This window comes from Mchenga conophoros, linkage group LG5, assembly GCF_057382185.1.
Source record: "Mchenga conophoros isolate Kocher_MC1m ecotype Shallow Benthic linkage group LG5, M_conophoros_male_GT1.1, whole genome shotgun sequence".
Lineage (NCBI taxonomy): Eukaryota > Metazoa > Chordata > Actinopteri > Cichliformes > Cichlidae > Mchenga > Mchenga conophoros.
In genome coordinates this window covers 13560859-13585220 of record NC_140530.1, presented here as the reverse complement: position 1 = coordinate 13585220, position 24362 = coordinate 13560859, and the positions used below count along the sequence as shown (strand labels likewise).

The 24362-nt window shown below is 40.6% G+C and overlaps 2 protein-coding genes across 2 annotated transcripts; both read right to left on the bottom strand.

The window, feature by feature from the left end:
* Positions 1-2226: 2226 nt before the first annotated feature.
* Positions 2227-15420, bottom strand: dcaf12 (DDB1 and CUL4 associated factor 12). Its single transcript, XM_085273439.1, has 9 exons — positions 15023-15420; positions 13052-13342; positions 12519-12797; positions 9993-10053; positions 8298-8491; positions 7685-7750; positions 7353-7515; positions 4263-4441; positions 2227-4144 (listed from the first exon to the last, which is right to left on the bottom strand). Exons 1-9 carry the CDS (start codon positions 15080-15082, stop codon positions 3986-3988), a joined length of 1452 nt encoding a protein of 483 aa, XP_085129565.1. The 5' UTR covers positions 15083-15420; the 3' UTR covers positions 2227-3985.
* Positions 15421-16267: 847 nt separating this feature from the next.
* Positions 16268-23291, bottom strand: ubap1 (ubiquitin associated protein 1). The gene is made up of 7 exons (XM_085273438.1): positions 23100-23291; positions 21307-21353; positions 21066-21190; positions 20035-20877; positions 19515-19673; positions 18890-18991; positions 16268-18758 (listed from the first exon to the last, which is right to left on the bottom strand). Exons 2-7 carry the CDS (start codon positions 21344-21346, stop codon positions 18618-18620), a joined length of 1410 nt encoding a protein of 469 aa, XP_085129564.1. The 5' UTR covers positions 21347-21353; positions 23100-23291; the 3' UTR covers positions 16268-18617.
* Between the last annotated feature and the right edge of the window lie 1071 nt (positions 23292-24362).

The following is a 24362-nucleotide window of genomic DNA, read 5'->3' as shown; positions in this document are numbered from 1 at the left end:
AAAGGTAAGAAAGATGCTAAAACTTGAAGTAAAACTTAATGTACAGTGAATAACTGGAATAAATGTCAAATATATATAGGAGCCTTTATTTCACAATCATAGCCAACAAATGAACAACCATTAGTGGCTCCTTTTAACTTTGTTTTTAATTTAGCTTTACTGTCTTGATGGAATTAACCATAGATGCACAATCATGATAACAATGGCAAACCATTGCCATACCTACCAGGACCATAGAGCGTTTGCTGCTGCTTCTTCAGTGGTGAAAAATAACTGTTTTGGCTTGGCTGGAGTCTGCTGGAGTATAAAAATGTGAAAATGAAAACTGTTGAATGCTGGAAAAACTGAAAAGCCAGCGCTCATGTATGAGGATTCTATAAAGCTTTGCCAATACTTCCAGGGTTAAGAGTCAAGTTACAGGAATAAGAACAAGCCAGCCATACTTGAGGCTTCTTTTGAATATTATAGTGAAATCTGCACAACAATCCAGTCTGGAATGGAAAACATCCATTTGCATCATCCTTCATCATCTCTGCCTGCTTTACTACATGTTTTTACTTAACCACCAACTGCAACCTAGATAATGTCCTTTAACACTATCACAAGCAAACAAGTCTCTAACAGCTGACAAGAGTGCCACCTGGTGTGGTTCTTTGATGCAGTCCCCCATCGTTTTCTAGGTGTGACATTATTTCAATCACAGAGGCTCTTCTGCATACACTTTCCTGTTCTTGTACTTTCTTCATTTGCCATTTATCATGCCACAGAAATAGGATGAGTAAACACTAATGCATGTATTTCATAATAAAATCAAGGTAAATGATTAAAGTGAGTCTTTTCTTGAATTTTTATTTTCTAATAAAGGTGATTTATTCTTGAATGAAACCACTAGCACCCTTATCTATCTGTATCATCTTAACACAGGGAGTCACGTTCAGTAAAGCTCAGTTTAACTTGTTCGGCTTTTCTTGCTTATTGCTATCAACATGATCAGCATGACTGGTTGACATAGCTTTAAGCAAATACATCATATGACTGAACTTTCTTATACACTTAACACATTATGCAGAGAGGCAGAGATATGTAGAAATATGATTAACTGTGTTTAGTGATCTCCCCACCCTTTGTTCACAAGGACGTAGAAACATGTTGGGGGTTATAGAGGAAATTAAAAGAACAACATAAAAGTGTAATGGAAGGGTAGAAGGGCAAAAGAGGGTGAAGAAAGGAATAAAAAGTAGAGGGGAAAAACAACAATCCCCTATGAATAAGCAATAGGCAAGAGTGGGAAGGGAAAACTTTTTTCAAAGAAAACAAAGGGAGACAGGATGAAGAAGAGAGGGGAAAGGGTTAATAAAGGATGGAGGAGGATGAGAGGAAGGAGAAGAAGAGAAAGGGTAAATGGAGAGAGAGGGTGGAGGGAGAGGAGGCTACTCTTGTCCAGACTGAGCTGAAGAAGCAGCAAAGTGCTGCTTATCATTTTCAAGCACAGTTCTTGTGGATCTTTTGTCTGTGCTTCAACATTTTTTATCTTAAACGCTCTTTCTTCTTTTTTTAATATTGCTCTTACTTTCGTTGCTTTGTGCATGTCTTCATATCTCTGATGTACTTTTTTACAGAAGGCTTATAACTCCTGCTTCCTCCTCTCCATGTGTACACTGAGCATCTTTAAGTGTTTATGCCCATCCTCGCTTCTCCTCCTGCATTTCAGTGTTTCTCTCTTGTACTTTGTTATGCAGTCCTTGGATCCTTCAGGTGTTCTTTCTGTTTCTTGATTTCAATGTTGTTGTTTTGTTTTTGTCCTTCTTTGTAAAATACTTGCAAATCTGTATTTTTCTTCTTAAAATCTTGGATATTTGCATCTCTTTGCATTTCTTCCTGTTGTTCCTATGTCTGTAGGTGCAGTGCTTCATTAATCATTACTTGCATATCCTCTATAACTGCTTGGTCCTGTTGGTTCTTCTCCCCAAAACTCACGAGGAGTTCATTGAGAATTCAGGTTTTAAATTTCAGTTTCTATCACAAGTTATCCTTTTTGCATTTTGTGCTGGCACAAACAAGTTACTAAATATTGTCACTAAATCTCATGAGTTCTGATCGTTTTTATCTTTAACTTTTTTTGCTGCAGTAAGTGACCTTTCTGCACCCTTTACGTCAAGAGGAAATCCTCTAGGTACTTATGTCAAGTACAACCCCCCCAAAACACAAAAGCACATTACATCAATATACATCCTATTTTTTTTTATTATTTATTCATTTTAAAGATTTAATAGCTTGTTTTCCCAAAATGTTTATGTTACAATATCCTCAAATTCAGCCATTTGTAAAAACATTCATGAGGTGTGTGTATATATTTAAAATAAAAAAAAAGGGGGGGGGGCATCACCAAGTAGACACATCAATCCACACTTTCTCAGACACGTACATAAAAATGTATGCAATTGTCCTTATGTATTTTACACATACATATACACGTTTATATATAAAATACACTTCAAAAGTGTTGGTTATTTGTTCAATTGGTCGTAATTAGGATTTTTTTTTTTTGTCAATCATTATCATGAAAACTGGAGAAAAGTTCCATGTAGAACAGGAAACCTATGATTGCCTGTGGCAGTCTTTCACAGAAAGACTTGAAGGCAAAAACTAAACTCAAGCCTACCCTGCCTCTACCAAACAAAAGAAGAAGAAGAGCAGATTCACCCGCTCCTCAGTACAAAAAAAAAAAAAGAGGAAATAAAAGTTTTACAACTGACAACAAGTGTATGTGCCTGCAGCATTTAACTCCAGGGTATAGCTCAAATTCTCATTAGCTTTCCTTGCATCCTCATAGCTGGACGGCTGAGAAGACCAAACTGAGCTACTACACAGCTTCTTCTCAGTTCCTTGAGGAGCCCGAGAATCACGAGGTTTGAGTTCACTCATTAAAGGCTCCTCTGTCTATTAATCATCATACTGGATGATATTTAACTCGCTACCAAAACCTATAATCTTAGAGTAAACTCTCTAGTAACACAAGAGTGATTACATGTTAGGATTTGTACAATTTTGATCAAAGGGAGTGGAAACATTGGAGGTGGGGGGGGGGGGGGGGGATTAAAAAAAACAAACAAGGAAAAATAAATACAAAGCAAATCAGAATATCAGCAGGGATGTGCTGGTCTAATCACACAGTCCAAAAAAATTTAATATGCCCTTCCCCCCCCTCCTAACAGAACAACACTGCATTCAGCAAGCTTGAACATATCTCCTTTACATCATCTCAGTGAGGATAAGATGAACACACAATCCCACTTTGATTGGATCCTTCTTTTATACTTCTGACTGGAGAAGTTCTTTGTGATTGTTGTGGGCTTTTCCAACATCAAACAGTTCTCTAGGTTCAGTCCATTTATATTAATAGTCTCTCCAACCCTTCACCCTCTCTCAACCTTATTGCTGTCTGTTTAAAGACATGGTCATTTTTCACAGAGAAAGTGGTAAAATGCCATCTGTATGTACAAAAGCAAACCAGCAAAAAACCACAGCCTAATCCCTGCAGGTTGAATGTAAATCCTTTAGACAATGAGAACTTTATTCTTAATGTTTTCCAGAACTCTTCTGACGTCCTCAGTGGCAGACCTTGCAGCAATTGAAAATTAGTAATAGTCTGTACATTTTTATATATATATATATATATTTATATTAAAAAAAACCCCAAAAGAATAACAAATAAGAAACAAAAAAAAAAAGTAGCTGAAGTGCAAAGGAATTGTTTAAGGAGAAAGAACGGTGGAATGGTGGACAAATATACACAACAATAATACTGAAAGCCGTGATAAAATGAAGAAAATATCATGCTCCTGAGTCCAAGTGTGAGCAAAACAGGGTGACAAAAGGTACACCGAAAACAGAGAAGGTTGGAAGTTGAAGAGGGATGGAGGGACTGGATGAGTAAAGGTCTGGACGAAGATGTAGTGACAAAGTGATGGGGGAGAAGAAGAGGCTAGCTCCACAATCCTGCGTAGTTGCCGTGCAGGCCAGAACAGAGCGGTCCACCTGCTACAAACAGCTTGGTGCCAGAGTCGTCATAGCAGTGGGTGTACACTGCATTGGGGAAGGAATGAATGTCTGAGAAGTAACTCCTCCACGTCTCATCGTGATTCTGAAAGGAATATTAGAGGGTAAGTGGGCAAAGACATTGCACATGTACACCAACTACAGTTTGACTGACCACAGTTCACTGCTTGATTTGGAAAAAACAAAAAAACAAAACTGCATACCAGCCAGCCTTTTCCCGTAGTGAGCTTGAGGATGCCATCTCCAGGGCACTTCCGATACCCTCCGTTTGGATTAAAAGGGTTCTCCAGGAATCTCTGAGCCCGGATGTCATAGAAAAGAAGAGAACCTTGGCCAGTACCCACAGTCACGATGTGCTCATAGAAACTCACTGAACGGATGCCTGCACAGACAGAAAGACATGCCAATGTAAAGCTACACAGTCAACATCTACCCTCCCACCGTTTGAGCTTTCCAACTGTCGGAATCCTCTGGAACTCTGCTTTCATTTCTAACCAGACAGAGTATGTTACACCTTTTATATCACGGTGAAAAATACAATTGTTATGGATATGTTTGACACATTGGAAGGCAATCATCATTTAAACTTCATACTAAGCAAGTATGAAGGTGACTTATATTGTGCCATCAGTTGAAAACTAACTTAAAGGAGAAACCAGTAACACACCCCAGTGGTAGTGGTACCAGGTCAATCTCACACACACAGTCCAAAGATGTGCATGGTAGGTTAACTACATTGGCTGCAAGTAAAAATGCAAAGTAAAAAGTTTTTTTCCCTCTCGCTGTCAAAGACTAGTGTTAGTTGCATTGACCAACAAGTCTGAGTGTGGAACATCCTCTGCCCTTTTGGCCACCTCTTTCAATTGCAAGGTTTGCAAATACCTTGCGTCTATTTTAAAAACCCAGACAGGTTGCCAGCATACTACAATCAATCTGAGTCAGTCTGCATCACTGAACGCAACTCATCTGTGACACGTCTCTTTGTAAAAGGGGATTCACCTCAACTGGTTTCTAACTGGTGGTATTCGGGATACCTTTATATATAAAGGCAAGGCTGCTGAGCACTGTCATGTTGTGATTAAAGCGCATTATTACAGTAAATGTCATTACTTGTGGAGGAAATTATCAATTTCGGTTTCAAATCTGAAGTTCTGGCTGCCCTCTGAGTGCAAGCAGATACAGTGGCTTGCAAAAGTATTCGGCCCCCTTGAACTTCCCCACATTTTGTCACATTACAGCCACAAACATGAATCAATTTTATTGGAAGTCCACGTGAAAGACCAACACAAAGTGGTGCACACGTGAGAAGTGGAACGAAAATCAGACATGATTCCAAACATTTTTTACAAATAAATAACTGCAAAGTGGGGTGTGCGTAATTATTCAGCCCCCTGAGTCAATACTTTGTAGAACCACCTTTTGCTGCAATTACAGCTGCCAGTCTTTTAGGGTATGTCTCTACCAGCTTTGCACATCTACAGACTGAAATCTTTGCCCATTCTTCTGTGCAAAACAGCTCCAGCTCAGTCAGATTAGATGGACAGCGTTTGTGAACAGCAGTTTTCAGATCTTGCCACAGATTCTCGATTGGATTTAGATCTGGACTTTGACTGGACCATTCTAACACATGGATGTGTTTTGTTTTAAACTACTCCCTTGTTGCCCTGGCTTTATGTTTAGGGTCGTTGTCCTGCTGGAAGGTGAACCTCCGCCCCAGTCTCAATCTTCCAAGACTGCCCTGTATTTGGCTCCATCCATCTTCCCATCAACTCTGACCAGCTTCCCTGTCCCTGCTGAAGAGAAGCACCCCCAGAGCATGATGCTGCCACCACCATATATGACAGTGGGGATGGTGTGTTCAGACTGATGTGCAGTGTTAGTTTTCGGCCACACATAGCGTTTTGCATTTTGGCCAAAAAGTTCCATTTTGGTCTCATCTGACCAGAGCACCTTCTTCCACATGTTTGCTGTGTCCCCCACATGGCTTGTGGCAAACTGCAAACAGGACTTCTTATGGTTTCCTGTTAACAATGGCTTTCTTCTTGCCACTCTTCCATAAAGGCCAACTTTGTGCAGTGCACAACTAATAGTTGTCCTATGGACAGATTCCTCCACCTGAGCTGTAGATCTCTGCAGCTCGTCCAGAGTCACCATGGGCCTCTTGGCTGCATTTCTGATCAGCGCTCTCCTTGTTCGGCCTGTGAGTTTAGGTGGACGGCCTTGTCTTGGTAGGTTTACAGTTGTGCCATACTCCTTCCATTTCTGAATGATCGCTTGAACAGTGCTCCGTGGGATGTTCAAGGCTTGGGAAATCTTTTTGTAGCCTAAGCCTGCTTTAAATTTCTCAATAACTTTATCCCTGACCTGTCTGGTGTGTTCTTTGGACTTCATGCTGTCGTTGCTCCCAATATTCTCTTAGACAACCTCTGAGGCCGTCACAGAGCAGCTGTATTTGTACTGACATTAGATTACACACAGGTGCACTCTGTTTAGTCATTAGCACTCATCAGGCAATGTCTATGGGCAACTGACTGCACTTAGACCAAAGGGGGCTGAATAATTACGCACACCCCACTTTGCAGTTATTTATTTGTAAAAAATGTTTGGAATCATGTCTGATTTTCGTTCCACTTCTCACGTGTGCACCACTTTGTGTTGGTCTTTCACGTGGACTTCCAATAAAATTGATTCATGTTTGTGGCTGTAATGTGACAAAATGTGGGAAAGTTCAAGGGGGCCGAATACTTTTGCAAGCCACTGTAGAGTGAATTTCTGTGTATGCAGACAGCAACAGATGCTGATGGACGATTTCTGCCTATTGAAACACAACCTGATCATCACACACTTCCACTTAGTTCCATTTTATTTCCATCCTGATGCACCACAGTCACTTTCAAGACAGCAACAGACTTTATGCCGTTGCAGATGAGTTTGTTCCACATGGTCTCCAACCTCTTTTCCCCCCAAGTGTTACTGTAGCATAAGTGCACAGAATGAAGTGTTGTAGAAATATGTATGTGTGAAAAATAGTTTGTCAAGTACTTTGAGTAAACAGGCTGATAAAATGCTAAATCAAGCTCACGCCACTGTAAATTTATTGCCACCAATATGGAAAATATGTTAAATCACAACTTTACCACTCTCAGTGCCAGAATGACATTTTCTAACCTGACTGAAAGCACACTTAGTTCTACAACATGCAACATATAAATAACTTCAGTCAGCGTTTTAGATAGCTCAACTAATCTTTGATTGTATTACTGGCTCACTTCAAAAGCCAACAGGTGACTTACCACTTCCTCTCTCTCTTGAACTAACTGACTTGATGCTGTGTGTAGGTTGCCGTGGATCCAGAAAAGAAACATGGGCTTGAGAGCCTACAGCATACACTGACCAGTCCTGTCCATATGCCAGGCACACATTTTCTTTGCAATGAGGCAGCTTGGTGGACAGTATCTAGAGAAACCAACACAGACTGTTAACACTGAAGAAACTGAATTACAAAATCCTAGCATTATGAGAGAACTATTTATCATTTTGATCGCATATTAAAAATAACTAGCACTTTATTGGAAAAAGAATTACCAATACATAAAACTATAATTTGTCAATCTATGTACTGTACCTTGGACAAGTTATGCTCAGCTTTCCAGAGGTGGAAATAGCCATCCAAGGAAACAGCACCCAGTTCCTGGAAAAAAAAAGAAAAAAAAAAGAAAAAGAGGAAATGCAAAAGGAAAAGGCAGGTCATAATTGGCTTAGGTCTAGAAAAACTGACACACTCCTGTGTGTCAGTTTTTCTAGACCTAAGGCTTCAGAATTCTAAGAGCTGTCGGTCTTCGTTTCATAAATGACTACCCTGACTTAGCGATGGGTAAATTTGTTCACCGTTTTAGATGCCATTAGATACTGTTTTGAGATGCAATTTGACAAACCTCAGATTCAAGTTTATTTATTAACCTAAATAACCTTAAAGTCCACAAAGAAAAGAAATTGTTTGGTGATGTGAGGCTGAGAGAACAAGATAAATCTATACTACATGTAAAAATTTAGAGCAAAGGCGTTTCATTAAAAATATTTTTAACTTTTAAGGAAAGATAATTGTTAGGTTAGCTAAAATTATAGCCATTATAAACAATATATAAAAGTTTGGTGCATCCAATCTTTTGTCGTCCTAAAGAGCAAATTCAGCAAAAGGAGACTTTGTTGCACACAACAGTCGTGTAGGTGAGTCTTACTTTATGGTTGTTATTGAAGGCCAGAGCACGGACTTTACAGTTGTATGGGTTGGTGTACTCCTTGGGGATGTCCTTGAGGGCACGGTGGGAGATGTGGGCATAGGAGGGCACTGTCTCCTCATTTTGACTCCTCTCAGCCTGGCTCATTACTTCTTCTGTAACCTCCCACAGTCCCATGGAGCCATCTCTGGACCCTACAGATTAAGACAAACAGAGCTCATGCCTATAGACTATGTGCACCTTACCATATGCTACTTCCGGTGGGGAAACTCCTGTAGGGCGCTTCGTTTCCGGTGTGATATTCGCGTCTTGTTTACGGTCAGATTTTCCAAGAAAAGTCAACCAAATGGATGAATCAAGCGGCGATTTACATTTCTCAAGATGTCTTGGGCATTTACCGAATATATCTGTAGATGATGCTCATCGACTTATCGATATTTTACCCTTGCGCCTCAGAGCAAAAGAGAGAAGGGATTGAAATTTCTCAGTACTTGTATATAGAGTTCCCTCGTTTATCGCGGGTGTTACATTCCAAAAATAACCAGCGATAGGTGAAATAGCCAGCTTTATTTTTTACAATTATTTTAGATGTTTTAAGGCTGTAAAACCCATCACTACACACACTTTATACACTTTTCTCAGACAGGCATGAACAGTTTCACACTTTTCTCTCTTGTTTAAACTCTCAAAGTTCAAACCTTCGTAAAAAAAAAAAAAAAAAAAAGTCCATTATAGAATGAAACCAAAGATCAAAACCTGTTTTCAGTCCCAAACATTTTTTTGAGAAATAAACAAACAGTTTATTTGTTTTTCTATAAATAATAATGACAGATTTTAGAACAAATGAATTTAACTTTAAGCGTCATTGCTTAATTTAAGCTTAATGCACTTTATAATCCAGTGCGCGGTATGGTAAAAAAAATAAAATAATAAAATACAGTGCAAAATTGCACTAAAAGAATCTGCGAAACAGCGAGGCTGCAAAAGGTGAACCGCGTTATAGCGAGGGACCACTGTAATTGTGAAGATAAGTCACAACATACCCTTGGTAAATACTAACATATAGAGACCCTTACCTGCAATCATTTATGTATTTTTTATATCCTCTGGCTTTTTTTCACGGTTTGTTGACATGCTGTGTAGGTGTGTACTGATATCGACATAACGGGGAAACATCTGGCTTTGACTATTGTTCGCCTGTACTTTGAATGCTGGACATTTCCTGTTTAAATCATAAGAACTGTCACTATACTGTGCTTCTGAGTGTGGACGATGTGTCTTCTGCATGCAGTAATGCAGTTCTGCTTGTGTTGAGTGATGTAAACAAACAATCGATCTACGCTCTTCAAACATCAAAATTGATCATTTGATTTTTTAATGACATAGCAATGGTGAGCGTTCCCACCCACTGCTCTTTGTAACTTAACGTAATCTTTCCATTTTTGTATTTTAGACATGACTTTTGAGTCCACCTTCGCAGTAGCAATTGACTGCAAAATAAAGCTACTGGAAATGTACAACCCTACATCCGGTCTTAAAACAGGAAGTTAGCATTTTCTCATGCACAGGGTCTATTATTGCCTATACTACTGACCTACACACACACACACACACACACGCACAAGCCTAGTATGCCCCTACAGAGTAAACTGATTAATACCCATGTTCCCTCCAATGTGAATCGTGCTAACTCACCAGAAACTGCCATGTTGTCACTGATCCATGCTATTGAGAATATCCAGTCATTGTGACCATCCTGAAAAAACAAAACAAAAACAAACAGCTACAATGTCAAAGATATACAAGCTTGTACGTTTGAGGCTGGATTTCCAAATAAACACTGCTACAGTATTAGCAAAACATTATTTCAGCATTTCATTCTTCTGTGCCTGAAGGAAAGAGAACCTTAGGGAACCTGCAAGGTCAGAAGTGAAAAGCTCACAGTTAGCATGTCACAATATTCAGGCACAGCCTGTTAGCATTCAAATACACACTTAAAATTACTTACTAATCAGTGTATAGTGAACAATTTAGTGAGTTCAACATTTTTACAGTGCCTTCTAAAAGTAATGTGAGTATACTACGCTCACTTGGCCACCACTACACCTGTTTAACTGCTTGTTAAGACAAATATCTAATCAACCTCTAATCAAGTCATGCAGACATGGTCAAGACGATCTGCTAACGATCAAACAGAGTATGAAATGAAAGGCGATTTCAGTGACTTTGAACACGGCATGGTTGTTGGCTGCCTAGGCTGAGTAAAAAAAATAAATAAAAAAAAAAATAAATGGCCTTTATATAGCGCTTTACTAGTTCCTAAGGACCCCAAAGCGCTTTACATATCCAGTCATCCACCCATTCACACACTGGTGATGGTAAGCTACATTGTAGCCACAGCCACCCTGGGGCGCACTGACAGAGGCGAGGCTGCCGGACACTGGCGCCACCAGGCCCTCTGACCACCACCAGTAGGCAACAGGTGAAGTGTCTTGCCCAAGGACACGACCGAGACTGTCCAAGCCGGGGCTCGAACCGGCAACCTTCCGATTACAAGGCGAACTCCCAACTCTTGAGCCACGATCGCCCAAGTAGTTCAGAAACTGTTGATCTACTGGGATTTTCCCACAAAACCAGCTCTGGGGTTGACTGAGAATGATTTAAAAACAATAACAAAAGAAAAATCGCCACACTGCTTCAACCTGATTAGACAAAAGAAAATTGAAGAAGAAGAAACAAACAAATAAAACATTGCCTTGTCTCAAAAAATGAGAATTTTCTAGTAAAGAACAAGCATGAACCATCCAGCCTTGTATGAATGCTTTCGGGTGCTGGTGATCGTATTATTGTGGTGTTGAATATTTTTTTGCCACTCTTTGGGCCCCTTAGTACCAATTAAGCATTGTTTAAATGCAACATCCTATAAGAGTATTGTTGCTGACCTTTTATGACCACAGTGTGCCCATCAGCTGATGGCTGCTTCCAGCAGAATAATGTGCCATGCCCCAAAGCTCAAATCATCTCACACTGGTTTCTTAAACATAACAATGAGTTCACTGTACTAAAACAGATTGAGATCTGGTGACTGTGGAGCCACAGTCATCAGATCTCAATCCAATAGAGCACCTTCGGGATGTGGTGGATCAGCAGATTCACATCATGTCAATATGCACAGCAAGGATCTGTAAGGAATATTTCTAGCACATAGTTGAACTCGTGCCTCAAAGAAATAAAGCAGTTCTGAAAGCAAAAACGGGACCCAAAAAGTAGCACATTACTAGTTGTCAGTATCCTGGCACTGCATACCATCAGTCACTGTGCCAAAGGAAACATGACAAACTGACAACAGCAATTGTGCAGCAGACATGATAATTGTGCTGCAAATAACAACGAAGAGACAATGATCAGTGTAGTGACAAGATATATTTTTCATTTTGTTAAATAGCTCACTATACATTCCTCTACATACAACTGCCTGTATATGAAGTATTTAATCAGTAAATTGTTTTGGTCTTACATAAGTTGTAACATGTTATGTTGGCTTCATGTTTTAAAAAGATATGATGATCAGACAGACTTGTCACTTCATTAGACTATATTCATTCATTCAGACATTGTAACACTTAACTCTATATAGTTTTAATGGGCAAAAACAAAAATGTCCATTAAAGTTCTAACCATTTTCCTCACCATTTCTTTAGAATCTACATCTGTAGCTTAATGACTGCTATGACATGCCTGCCAATCAACACAGAAAACCATCTGTCAACACAATCCCAGACCTACTTGATTTATTGACATCTCAAAAGACACTACGTGATCGCACCTCTGCAATCTTGGAAACGAGTACAAATGAGCAGAGTGGTATTACAAAACGTTGGATTTAAAAGGGAAGCTTAATGCAATTATGTGTTTCCAATTAACCTTTTATTTTACAGTGACTTCACTCCATTTGTGTGGAGAGGGTACCATGCAGAGTGGAGCAGACATGGAAAAGGAAAACAGCATTACTGTCATTACAATGACTACTCATTATACTACTGAATAAGTGGAATTAAAGCATCTCAGCAATTTTGAATGCCTAAAATCGCTAGAACTGTTTAATGAATGTTGTCTGGTATATGGAAAGTTTGATATCATTTCTAAAGCAGGAAAAGTGGATTAATCACTATTATCAATAACCAAATGTCAGGAAACAACCAAACAATTCAAACTACTTACATCGCCAACACAAACAGGGTCTAGTGTAGGGAGTTGATAGATGGCCAGGCTGTTAGGATTGTCTCCTCCTGTGGCAAGCAGTGTCCTCGAGGGGTTGAGTTCAATAGCGTGGATCCCACAGCCTTGCTGGTCCAACCGGGTATGGGAGATTTCTGTTAAGTGATAATTGCGACCAGGCACCACTGGACCCACCTCCCCAGAGCCTCCATCACGACACTCCCTGTCTTTCAGCATGGGAATGCGTGTGATCTGTCCTGTCAGTACATCAACTACAAAAAGCTGAAAGTACATGAAGAAAATACAGCTAGTTGGCCAAAAATGTGTGAGGACAATTGAAAAAATTCTGACTAAGCTCACTCAAGAATGTTTACTTGATTTAGAGCTGATTTAAGATCGATCTTTATCTCTTTATAATGAAATTAAATGAGGTCATGTAAACCTACTGATTAAGTGGGATTTCTGGCAAACATTATTATAACATATGGAAAAGCCTAACTAGCTAATATAGATCACAAATAAAAAGGGCATCTTACCGTGTTGCATTTTGTCCCACACACCACCTGCCGATGATTGAGCCACTGTGAGGCAAACACTTTGTTGAGCCGCCCGAGAGAAAACTCCCTCTCCTTAAGAATGCCGGGGAGCCTGCCGGCTGCAAAGCCACGCAGGCTCCTCTGGAGCCTCAACTCATGCTGTTGTTGAGGTCTGAACTCCCGCCCCCGCAGAGCACATACCACAGAGCGTCGACTGCACCACCACTGCTGGGCATGACGTGAAGAACAAGAAACACGGCTTCGCTTGTGTGGCGCCTGACACCAACCCAGCTGTGAAAAGAGAGGGAAATAAAATTAAAAACAAAATGTCTTAGTTATTATGTTGAATGTGCAATTTTGGAGATTGAATCATAAAAACAAAGGGATTACTATTACCAACACAAAACAAATGAGATTTGAATGTATGTGAATTTCAGACTTCTTCGTGCCTATTTCAATGTCTCAGCTTATTCATGCTGAGCCATACCCATCTATCTCCCACATGACTGTGGACACAGCTTGTACACAGAGACTTGAGAGAATTATCAGAGCATTTACATTTGAACATCGAGTAGTTGAGCTGGCTGTCTAAAACGGTTGCAAAGTCAAAGGGTTTTTGTGGGGTCTAATGACAAACTGTAATATCACTGATGATAAACACTTTTCTAAAAGGGTTTTGATCATGTCATGTTTGTGTGATGTTTGTCCATTAATACATTCATTTAACTTTTGCAACAATTAGTGGCTTTCTTGGCCAATGAATACTAAACTCTGGCCATATGATTAAAGCACTATCCACATTTTACAGTTTACAACCTCAGCGCTTAAAATGTTAAATAAACAGAAACAGAATCAGACTCATACTGTGTGCGATTGCTTTGGGGCATTTCAGATCCTGAATATGGGCTAATATGTAAACATATAGAGGCACAGGGTCCCCAGGACATCATTCTCACTGCTATTAAGTACACACTAGTGGCAAATCAGACTACTTAAAAAAATAAATCATCTCATTTTCCATCCAATACAATTACAAATGTTGATTAATAATTCTCTCACACTAAGCAAACCAATTATAAGCCGGATCACAGGTCTTGAACAATGGAAGAAAAACACTCAGTATTTATGACTTTGTATGTCAAAGGAAGCCATTGTGCCATGTTGTTTTTGTCGTTCTTTCTTGTACTGTTTGAACATTTTGCCGGTTTTGTTCAATGCTGGAAAACTATTCTGACAATCTGACTCAAATCTACCGATGACGGTGGCTCCATGGGCCTGAGAGGTGCACTAGAAGCAGGTCGTGATTACTGTGACCAGTCTCACACGTTCTGGTTCAGGTCAAACACGTTTTTTTCTGATGTGCTGGACTCAGTACTGGCTATTTTGGCATGCCTACTCGATACGGTATTTCATTTGTCGACAAACGTCCAATTCGGGGCGTGGACGCAACCAATCTACGGTTAGTCCGTACATACGGGAAATGGCTAGTCAGCTTAACAGTTAACGTTTCAGCTAGCGTTAGCTGTATAGCTATCTATGCCTGATAACACTACTGAGCTATTTATAAGATCAAATCTGCTTTTATTTTTGATCGGAAGGTGACGAGAGACGGCAATATTAGAGAAAAGGACTGCCAGCAGTATCCAGCCAAATCTGATAAAGAGAATAATAGCACAAATAACGTGGCTAACATTAGCTGTCAGATTGACAACGGACTGCCGTTGGCTAACGATATGTTAATATAAGCGGGTACTTTTCAAATCGAAATATATTATGTTATTTTAAACAATACAGAATTGTTACTGTTTGTTGCATGCTTTTCCCATATAGCGAAGCTGTTAAATGTTATAATGCAAGTAAAAATCTGTCATAACATCTTATATCAGCTAAATCTGGCTAACTCACTGCTAATTAGCATCCCAACATAACAGTTTAGCTAGCTAATATGGACCCGCACCGGTTTCCGCCTACCTGTTGTTGGTCCTTGGGCTCTCCTGCCTTCCTTTTCCTGCTAACTGTTTTCTTCGCCATAATCTGACACACACAGTTCCCTCACCCACATGGAGGGTAAAAGTGACGCTGGACACTGGATCATATAATGGCGATGTCTATTTTGTTCCTTGGCCCTCAAAGGCAGCGTCCAGCGAAGAGGAAAGGCGATCACATACGGGTGAGGTTCGTTAAATCGCAAACTAAAATTATCCCCGAACGTCCTCAGATAGCGTACTTACTCGCCTCTCAAAAATCTCTACACTCAGTCCGTGTAAACTATTCACTGCCGAGCTAGTAGCTTGCTCTTTTTCCTTGTCAGGTCGCGTCAGCGGCAACGGCGAAGGCAGCGCGCAGCCGCACTGAAATTAAACATCAACAAAAACAAGGTCGTACGAGAACGTCAAACGTGCTCGTTCACGTTAAACTGCGTGGTACCATTGACCCGATCGTGTGACGTCAGAGCTGTCGTTTGACACACTAGATTACTACTGTATTTTCGTTGTTGTTTTTAATATGGGTATTTTAACATTGATTTAAATTTATATTCAATATATGTTCAATAATATAGAGCTGATATCTATAACTGTTTAATTTGGTTGAAATAGCTATTAATAGTTTGTTGAAACATATTCTGTTTGCTCACAGATGGTATTTCTAAACATTTTACACATTCTTATGACAGAGACAGTGGTGTAGGGTGGCTTGTTCTCCAGTTGGAGTTGGCCATCTACCCTTCAAATGCCAATGCATCCCTGGGAAAGAAATCAACCCCCGAGTTGCTCCTGTTGGTGGACAAACACCCTATATGTGTGTGAGTGTGTGAATGTAAAGCCCTTTGTAGAGCCCCAAAAGGAGCTGTACAATGTTAAAAGGCACTGTATAGAAGCAGACAATTCACCATTACAGGCGGCTTACTGGATTTTTCCGAAGTTGACTTATTGTTGGCATGAGCACCCAAGTATGGAATCAAAGCTGATAAGCACTTTAACTCATTGAACTCTAGTCTTGTCCGTTTTTATACCTTGATAAATGCAGGCAGGATACGTTTGGCCTCTCTGCTGTTGTATACTCTGCTGACTAGGCGTCAGAGTTGGATGTTTCCAGTTGCTAGTGACAATACCAATTCTCTGTATTTACTCTGTCTCTTCCTCTAAACAGAGAGAAAATAAATATAGACATGTTTCCTAACCTGAGAAAAAGAAAGAAAAAAAGCCATCTCACCACTCAAAGGATGTGCACATTTAATCATTTCCAAATGATAATGAGGAAACTGAACATTTTCTGAATCACATTGTAGGACTTTGGGAAAGACACTTACCCACCATTTATTATAATATTAAAATATTTCAATGTTCATTAGATGGAGACTGATCATCGATGGAGATTTAAATATATAAATGCTTAAATATGATCGCCTAAATGAGAAACCAGTTGCGCTTCATCCTTGCACAACTCCGATGTTAGAATGAAAGCAAAGGTCAATTGGAAGTTCAGATTAGATTTTTTTCTATAATCTCTCCAGGGTGTGGGGCTGTCAGAGAAGAGGCAAGTGGACACCAGCTTTACCTATAATTAACAAAGCTACGCGAAAGTCAAGTACGGACACTATAATACCACTTGTGTGTTTGTCTGTCTTCTTTAGCTTGGTAAATAGAAAGGAAGGCAATTAAAAGTTAAAAATAAAAAACTGAAACTTACTTGTTGACATTTCAGTTTCAAAAGGCTGGATGATGACGCAACGCCTTGCTGAAACCAATAATGCAAAGTTTTAACCACCCCAACACTTTGGGAATTTACTGCAAACGTGTTCATCTTTGTTTGAATGGTACCGTGTATTTTTCAGACATTTGTCACTAATATCTTAGTAAAATAATTTCCCTATTGGCAAAATAAACCAAAAAAACAAACCAAACAGACTGATGGTTAGAAGTGGTCTCCTCTCATTTGAGCTAGTCCGAGTAAAGTTTCAGTTCTCTGAGTCACCCTTTGCTTACATTAAGCCCTTAATTGTTACCATGCCTTTCACAATCCCCATCAAACCAGACACACTTTTTTAATACCGAACTCAGCAGGTCCATTACCACGTGTATAAAAGATAAAAGAGGAATTCTTTTAAACAATTTCAACCCAATTGACATCATGGAAAATGTTTTCGACTTTTTCATTTAAATGTTCCGTTTAAGACTATGGAGATGTCGACCAAACTAAAATCTGAATGAACACATATCTTACTCGTAGGGAAAAACAGTGAACCAAGAAAAAGTATTGTTTGCGTTTGTGGTATGAAATCCAAAAAGCAAACAAACAAACAAAAAAAACAGTGTGTGAATGACAGAAATCTCTAAAATCAAAGCTTTTCCGGTAAAATTTCCAGCAAGGCCAGCAGACCATTTCTCCTCTCCCAAAATCACTTGAGGCTCAAAGTGCCAAGTCAAAAGTCAAACAATATGAAATGACTCTATTGCACTGTGACGTGGCTGCAAAAGCAACCCTCACATTTCTCTGTCTTTCTTTAAACCCCCCCCACTGTTTTCCAGTGAAAGTTAAAACCATCACTTTTGCAAGTTAACATATCTTACATTATTATATCAACCTCTTTATTTTTAAATCAAAGTGTCAGTGTTCTATTTTAAATAAGTTGATAATTATGAAAGGTGTGTGCCCGTGCGGTATGTGACACATCAGTGCCAATACATCATGGGATATTTCTCAATTTCTTACACCTCTCCTACTCCTTCAAGCAGGCTTTCCAGTGCAGGTCAAAGAGCACAATGGGGCAGTAGTACTCTTGTGTTCATACTTATGATGACAAATGATCTATTAATGCAATTCCTAAAACAGAAAGCAAAGAAACTGAATTTGAAACCAACATGAAAAGTGCCCAAAATGAACTGTAAAAACCAACAAGAATGAGTGAAAGCATAAAGTAGAACAGAAACAGGTGCGGGCACACCAGCACAGAGGTCACTCCTTGCGAGTCAGTTCTCTGTCTGTGCTTTTTCCCCCTCTTTTGTTTTTATTTGTTAATGTAAAACTGTTCTGTTTGAAGAAAGCGTCCACAAGCCCACCTATCCCCTCCACTGTCTACTAGGTCTGCTGTGAGCAGTGGAAGATGGCAGGTTTTTTTTTTTTAGAGATTCTAAAGTTCAAACTGGTCATTCGTGGATGCACCCAGAGTTTGTAACCAGCTCCTCCTTATTCGGCTTTGCGTTTAGTTTTGTTTTTTGCCTGCAGTCAGATAAACACTTCCAAGTGGAAGCAAATCAGAATGGCATCAACTGCCACAGCTCAGTTATTCCTCCTATTCACAAATATCCTAGCAGTACCAAATCCTGGAACACCCTCAAGAAGCATGGTTACAGTTTAACCTCCTCCACTCTAGGCACAGTCATTAAGAAGTGCTGACACACAATGCGGTTTAGCACAGAGAAATACAACAGTCTCCCAGCAGTCCCTTCCACAGCCAAGGCAAGGACAGGGCATGGTATGATAGGGCGGGTGGAAGGAAAGGGGCTGTTGGGTGGTAGTGGGAGGCATGCCCTGGGTAGAGCTTTGGTTAGCCAACTGGCTAGGTTCAGCTAGCCGTGGCACGAGCCATCAGGTCCTCCAAAGCCTTGTCCTGATCGTTGTTGTGGACTAGTAGCACCTCTTTGATGGTATCCCGCTCAAATCCCATTTCACCAAATCTTGACATCAGCTCAAGAAACTGCAATGCCTAGGAAGAGTGAAAAATATGTTGAAATTACATTGTTGTTGTTCTTATTGTATTCTTAAACCTTTTTAGCCTCTCAGGTCCACTGACAGTTTTTCCTCATCTTTTTGAGATGTATATTTGGTCGTACAAACCTTTTCTTCTGAGCACTGGTACATCTCTAAACATTCCTCCACTGCACTTTCATCAAAGCCACGTTCACACAGACGACCGTGGACAAATAGATAGTCCAGTACCTTGGACAGACAATAAGTAAATGTTTATTATGTGTGAAGTAAAACAAAAACTAATTCAAATACGCACATAAAAGACAACTTTAATAGCAATGTGGTACTAATAGGTTTTGTAAGTTTTTACAGTGAACCGAAATAACATCATATTAAAGTTCTTACTCTGTAATTCCTGCTCTGTGAGCCTATCATCTCACATTACTGAGTCACAATTCTACCTCATTACTCAAACTTCACCAGGTCAATGTAGATCACTTATACCAGTTATACCACATTTACTCATAATTTTCATAATCATCTAACCATGGACAAACATTGTATCATTGGTTTTAAGTATTTCATACTAGCTCTACACAACCTGATCTATTGCCTTAACTTTTCACAAAAAGAGTGAGTGGAGTGCAAAACATTTATTTTAATACATGTGCACACTGACAAAAACATATAGACAAAACGAAGTGCTAAGCACCAGGCAGCAAATAGGTTATGAATCCAAATTTGTGCACGTTGGAGTAGGAGGGAGTCACACCTGCTCCACATTCTGCCCTTGTCTTTGCATGGCCCGCAGGACGCCTTCATAAGAGTAGCCCATGCCCACAAGCGTCTCCACACACTGACGCTCGCTGGGAGTCATGCTGAGGAGGGCTCCACCACACGGTAGACCAGCAGATCCTGACCCTAGAATGGCCTAATGGCGGTGGGGGCAAAAGCATGAATATCAATACAGCTCAAAGAACTGTTTTTAACCATCCCTTGATATGCGCTTTTAATATTTTTATGTATCAAACATGTCGAGTCTTCATGAAGGGGAATGTATGTTTTCTACTTGCACAGTCAGCCCGCACGCAGTGTATGGTTTTGGGACCAAAGACAAAGCAAAGTTTGGGCATTTTTTAAATTTTTAATTCTGCAGGTTTGCACTGTTGCAGAGTAGAGCTCTGCAGCGTGCTCACAACACTTGTGTACGCTCTTGCCTGGTTAACCAAGTTTCATTATTATAGTGGAAGTTGCAGCTGAAGTGTTCAATGTATACACTGAATTATACTCACAGGCTTTGGTGTACCACTCTTGGTGTGGCTGGCTAGCTCAGGAGCAACAATAACCTGGGCCTTGGGCATGGTTGGTGGGCTGCCATTGGGCAGGTTCTGTCGGGGAGCAGGAACGGTGGTGGGGAGAGGAGTGTATCTCAGTGGTTCTGGGTCACCAGAATCAGAGAGCTTGGGGAAAGTCAGAGAGCGAATGTTACAAGGGCGATCGTCTGTGTCAAATGCTGCTCTTCCAGGATGCCCAACTCTGTCCATGTCTAGCAAGGCAACCAACCCGTTGGGTTTGTGGGCAAAGCCTGGTTTGGATGAGAGGCTGGTGTTGATGCTGGGTGGGGATGGGCTGTTTCCACGTGATGTTGGCCCTAGCTGAGAAATCTCTGGTGGGGAAACAGAAGGAGGATGCTGTGGCTGAGGTTGAGCTTGAGGTTGAGGCTGACTCTGGAGGATGTTTCTCAGTTCCTCCTTATCGTCTAAAGTTTTGAGTTCCAGCTTGTCAAAGGGATCTTCTTCCCGCTCAAAATCAGCTAAATTGAGGCTGTGTAGCTGAGGAGTGCTGGGTTGGGTGTTCCGGTGGTCAAAGCTTCGAGCAGGCAGCGGAGTGAGGATGGCATTATGGCTCAGCCCTGCAAGAACAGGGTTCAGCGCTGGTGGTGGAAGGTCCTGGTCCTCTGCAGCAGACTGGAGTTTCTTCCCTCCACCACCATCAACCTCCTGGGCCTTGGCCAAACGCTTCCTGCTCTCTGCCTCCTGCTTGGCTGCAGCCTCTTCTGCTCTGGCTTCTGCCGCTCTGGCCTCAGCCAGTTCTGCCCCCCAGCGCACACTACGTTTCTCGAGAGAAAAGTCATACTGTGGAAAAGAAGAATGATAGGTGTTAAGGGGTGAACAGGACACAAAGTAAAAGAGAAAATATTTACTGTATTAAATTGAGAATAACAGTAACACAAATGATTTCCTCGCATCTCATCTTCAACTACCAAAAATGATGTGCAGAGCTGCATTTATGCCACAGCTAACATCTGTGGGAAAAAACCCACCTTTGTGTCCGCCAATGCAGAGCCGAAGTCTGGCAAAGAGAAACCAACAGGCAGACCCACTTTGGCTGGACAACGGAATTTATCATTTATCTTGAAGGGAACATCATCAAGATAGCTGATGGGTCCTGTGCACATTAAAAAACAAGGAGAAAGTAAGTATACTTTACAGAAAGCACACTGCAGATAAAGGCACCAACAGAGCTAACAGTAAGACAACAAAGTACTAAAAATAAGTCCTTGCCATTGTTGTATGCATCTGAGCCAGACTTCCTTGCAGCCATTTAGAGTCTGAAAACAGAAATAAGCATGCTGGTTAGTGGTCAGTGAGAGTACCGTGATTTTTTTTTTAAATTTAGTGATAAAAGAGAGCAAAGGGTTATAAGCTATAGGCTACCATATTTTAAAATGTTGTGCCACTATGAAACCAGCACAAAGTAGACTTCCACAGCCTTTCTTCCACCAGTTTGCCAACATATGTAATATTTTGTCTAATATGGGATATTTGCACTAAAGTATGTTGTTTTGAGAAATGCCAATTTGACATGTCTAATTAAAGCACAAGAGAAATAACATGCCTTCATACTGTAGTGCAATTCCTTTTAGATTGGAAATAGCTTTATTTGCCTTTGTGCATTATGTTGCCCAGTATCTTCAAGTTATATAATCCTGTTATTTGGTAATGCTGTGCAACAAAGCCTGACATTATGGACACAGACGTTACTGTTTTCAAATCTGCGAAACAGAGAACTTTGATCTGTGAGCTGGTGTGCAGACCAGCTTCCAGCAGAAAATATTTTGAAGCCGATTTAATTAACTTTGAAGTGCTCTGTGTTTTTAAAAGAAAGAGCATTTCAGATTTCCTCAGGCTAAAGTGGACACAAACACTGTATCACCTGGTTTACTGACACACTAGGATAATTTACCTGGCACTTCCTGAATAAATGAAAATGAACACCCAAGTCTACAGATGTTTACATGTTTTAGTTCCGTGTCACTTCCAAACAACTGAGACAAATCAATCATGATCACAAGACATCTCGTGATTGGGGTGCATCTATTTTATCAGATGTCTTAAGTACGAAGACGTTAGCTTAGTAGCGCCACAATAATTGGTAGGGTGTAGTAGTTGGTGATAACGTTATATAACAAAACACCGAGTCAATTGGTCCTCTATCTACTTTCACAAATGATCTTATAACGATTTCCTTCTGGCTCTGGTATAATGTTTCTGCTTCAAACCACGATTAGAGTTAAAACATATTAGATATTATAAATCACACGATTATAGTCATTTATAATATCGCAGACAGCGGTGGCTGACTCATGAAGGTAAATAAGTTTGAGTAACTTAACTGCGAAGCTAAAACGAGAACGAAAGCACCGCGATAATAGTCGAAAACACATTTTCAGACAGCGATGAGTTAAACCAGACTATTGCAATAGTCCCATCTTACACGTATGTGTCATAAAATATTCCCCCAAGTACGATATATTCGTAAGCTAGTGGCACTAAAGTTATGATAGCCTTAGCTTCAAGCTAAGCCAGTCTACACTCTTAGGGTACTTCCAGCTCAGCGCACTAACAGTTTCACAGTGACGGTGATAGTTAAACAAGCCAGCGTCGGATATAGCAGTAGTTTACTCGACATTTTAGGACTCTAAAAGCCAAATTATTTAACTCGCTGACAGTCACCACTAGATAGTGGCTAACTATCTTGGTGGAATGTCATTAAACCTTTTTTCGGCGGCTCCCTTATTTACACGGGGTCGCCACGACGAAAGATCCGCATATTTTGATTTGGCAGACACTAGATGCCCTTTCTGACGCATCCCAAAAGGGATGCATGTCTCCACCTCGACTCGAACCATATAACCGTCGGACGTTAGGCGAATATGTAAACCACTATTCATGCTAATAAGCTTAGCTTCGCCAGTGGCCTGTTTGTTATGTGGCCGGACAGGACAGGCTGCTGCCTGTGCTGCCACCGCCCCTGACATTAAACGAGCTCATAGAAAAGAACATGCCGCTCTCACCAGTATCTGCTCCGTCTTGTTCTTTCAAAATCCAAACGACGCTTTATATCGCTGCCACTCCAATTTAAGCTAATCTCCGATTCGGTTTTATTTATACTGAAACCTCTTTCCTGCTTCAGCGTAGGTCGCCATCTTGATTTGTCAACCTCCCCTCCACTGGTTCCTGTCTGACGTCACTCGGATGCACGGCACAACGGCAGGCACGCGAACACAAAATCTGTTGATTTAAACTACACAAAATGAGTGTTTTAATAAACAGTCACAGCCAGGTTATAGAATAACAATGTTGAGTGGTTGCTATATTATCGCAATGCTTATTTGACGTATGGCTATGGAAAGATTAAATATCAATTTAAGTCAGGGCTGGACTGGGACAAAAAAATCGGCTAGAGACCGGCCCACCAGGTATTATAGGAAAAGCCATAAAGCCTTTGAATGAAACAAAAGCTGTCGTGACAGTGATGTACACTGTCTTGTGTATGTAGAGGTGGCCCCATGATCGGAAGGTCGGGGGTTCGATTCCCCTGAACAGCTACCCTGAGGTACCCCTGAGCAAGGTACCATCCCTACACACTGCTCCCTGGGCGCCCAATGGCTGCCCACTGCTTCACTGAATGGGTTAAATGCAGAGAGGAATTTCTCCACAGGGATCAATAAAGTACATTTTCTTTCTATTAAAAGCTAGACATTTTAAATGAGAATAAGAAAGAAAAGTATTTCTTTGTGCCCCCTTTCCCTGTTACTGCCCTACCTGGCCCCCTGGCAAAACTTTGCTAGACCCGCTCCTGCACAGTTACCAGCTGTAAGCTATATAGAAAAGGATCCTGGTGTTATTTGTCTCTCAGAAACAGTTCATAACTTCCCTTCAACTCATTCATGTCACCTAAAAGGTAAACCTGTTTCTCCATCACCTGTTCAGCAATGAAGATTCAGTAAGGACATCTCCTGGTTTCATCTTCATGTTTCCCTCTCACCACATATCCAAACCAATATCAGGACCAGCAGCTTTACAGCTGTGGCACCACCAAGCATCAGCTGACACTAGAAATTAATATTAAATAAATTCTAACAACAGCTGATCAAGCTTAAACGTGCTGCTGTTGTTTAGCGCGACATCCGCTGGTTTCTTCTTATTGGCACAAAGTGGGAGATAAACAAACAAGAGAGACGGGACTTGTGACAGAAAAGCCGATCAGCTGATCATTGATCAGTTTCATGATTGAAGTAGCAACAGGAGAGGGAGGGGAGAGAATGAGCGAAGAA

Excerpts from the sequence above, each read along its gene's own strand:
- ubap1 (XM_085273438.1), bottom strand. The coding sequence starts at position 21,346 with ATGGCTGCAAGGAAGTCTGGCTCAGATGCATACAACAATG. Across the intron at positions 19,674-20,034 it reads AGAGTGGTACACCAAAGCCT|GCCATTCTAGGGTCAGGATC; the intron begins GTGAGTATAATT and ends CACCGCCATTAG. Across the intron at positions 18,759-18,889 it reads ACCAGTGCTCAGAAGAAAAG|GCATTGCAGTTTCTTGAGCT; the intron begins GTTTGTACGACC and ends CACTCTTCCTAG.
- dcaf12 (XM_085273439.1), bottom strand. The coding sequence starts at position 15,082 with ATGGCGAAGAAAACAGTTAGCAGGAAAAGGAAGGCAGGAGAGCCCAAG. Across the intron at positions 10,054-12,518 it reads ACCCTGTTTGTGTTGGCGAT|GATGGTCACAATGACTGGAT; the intron begins GTAAGTAGTTTG and ends TTGTTTTTTCAG. Across the intron at positions 7,516-7,684 it reads CTGAGCATAACTTGTCCAAG|ATACTGTCCACCAAGCTGCC; the intron begins GTACAGTACATA and ends TGGTTTCTCTAG.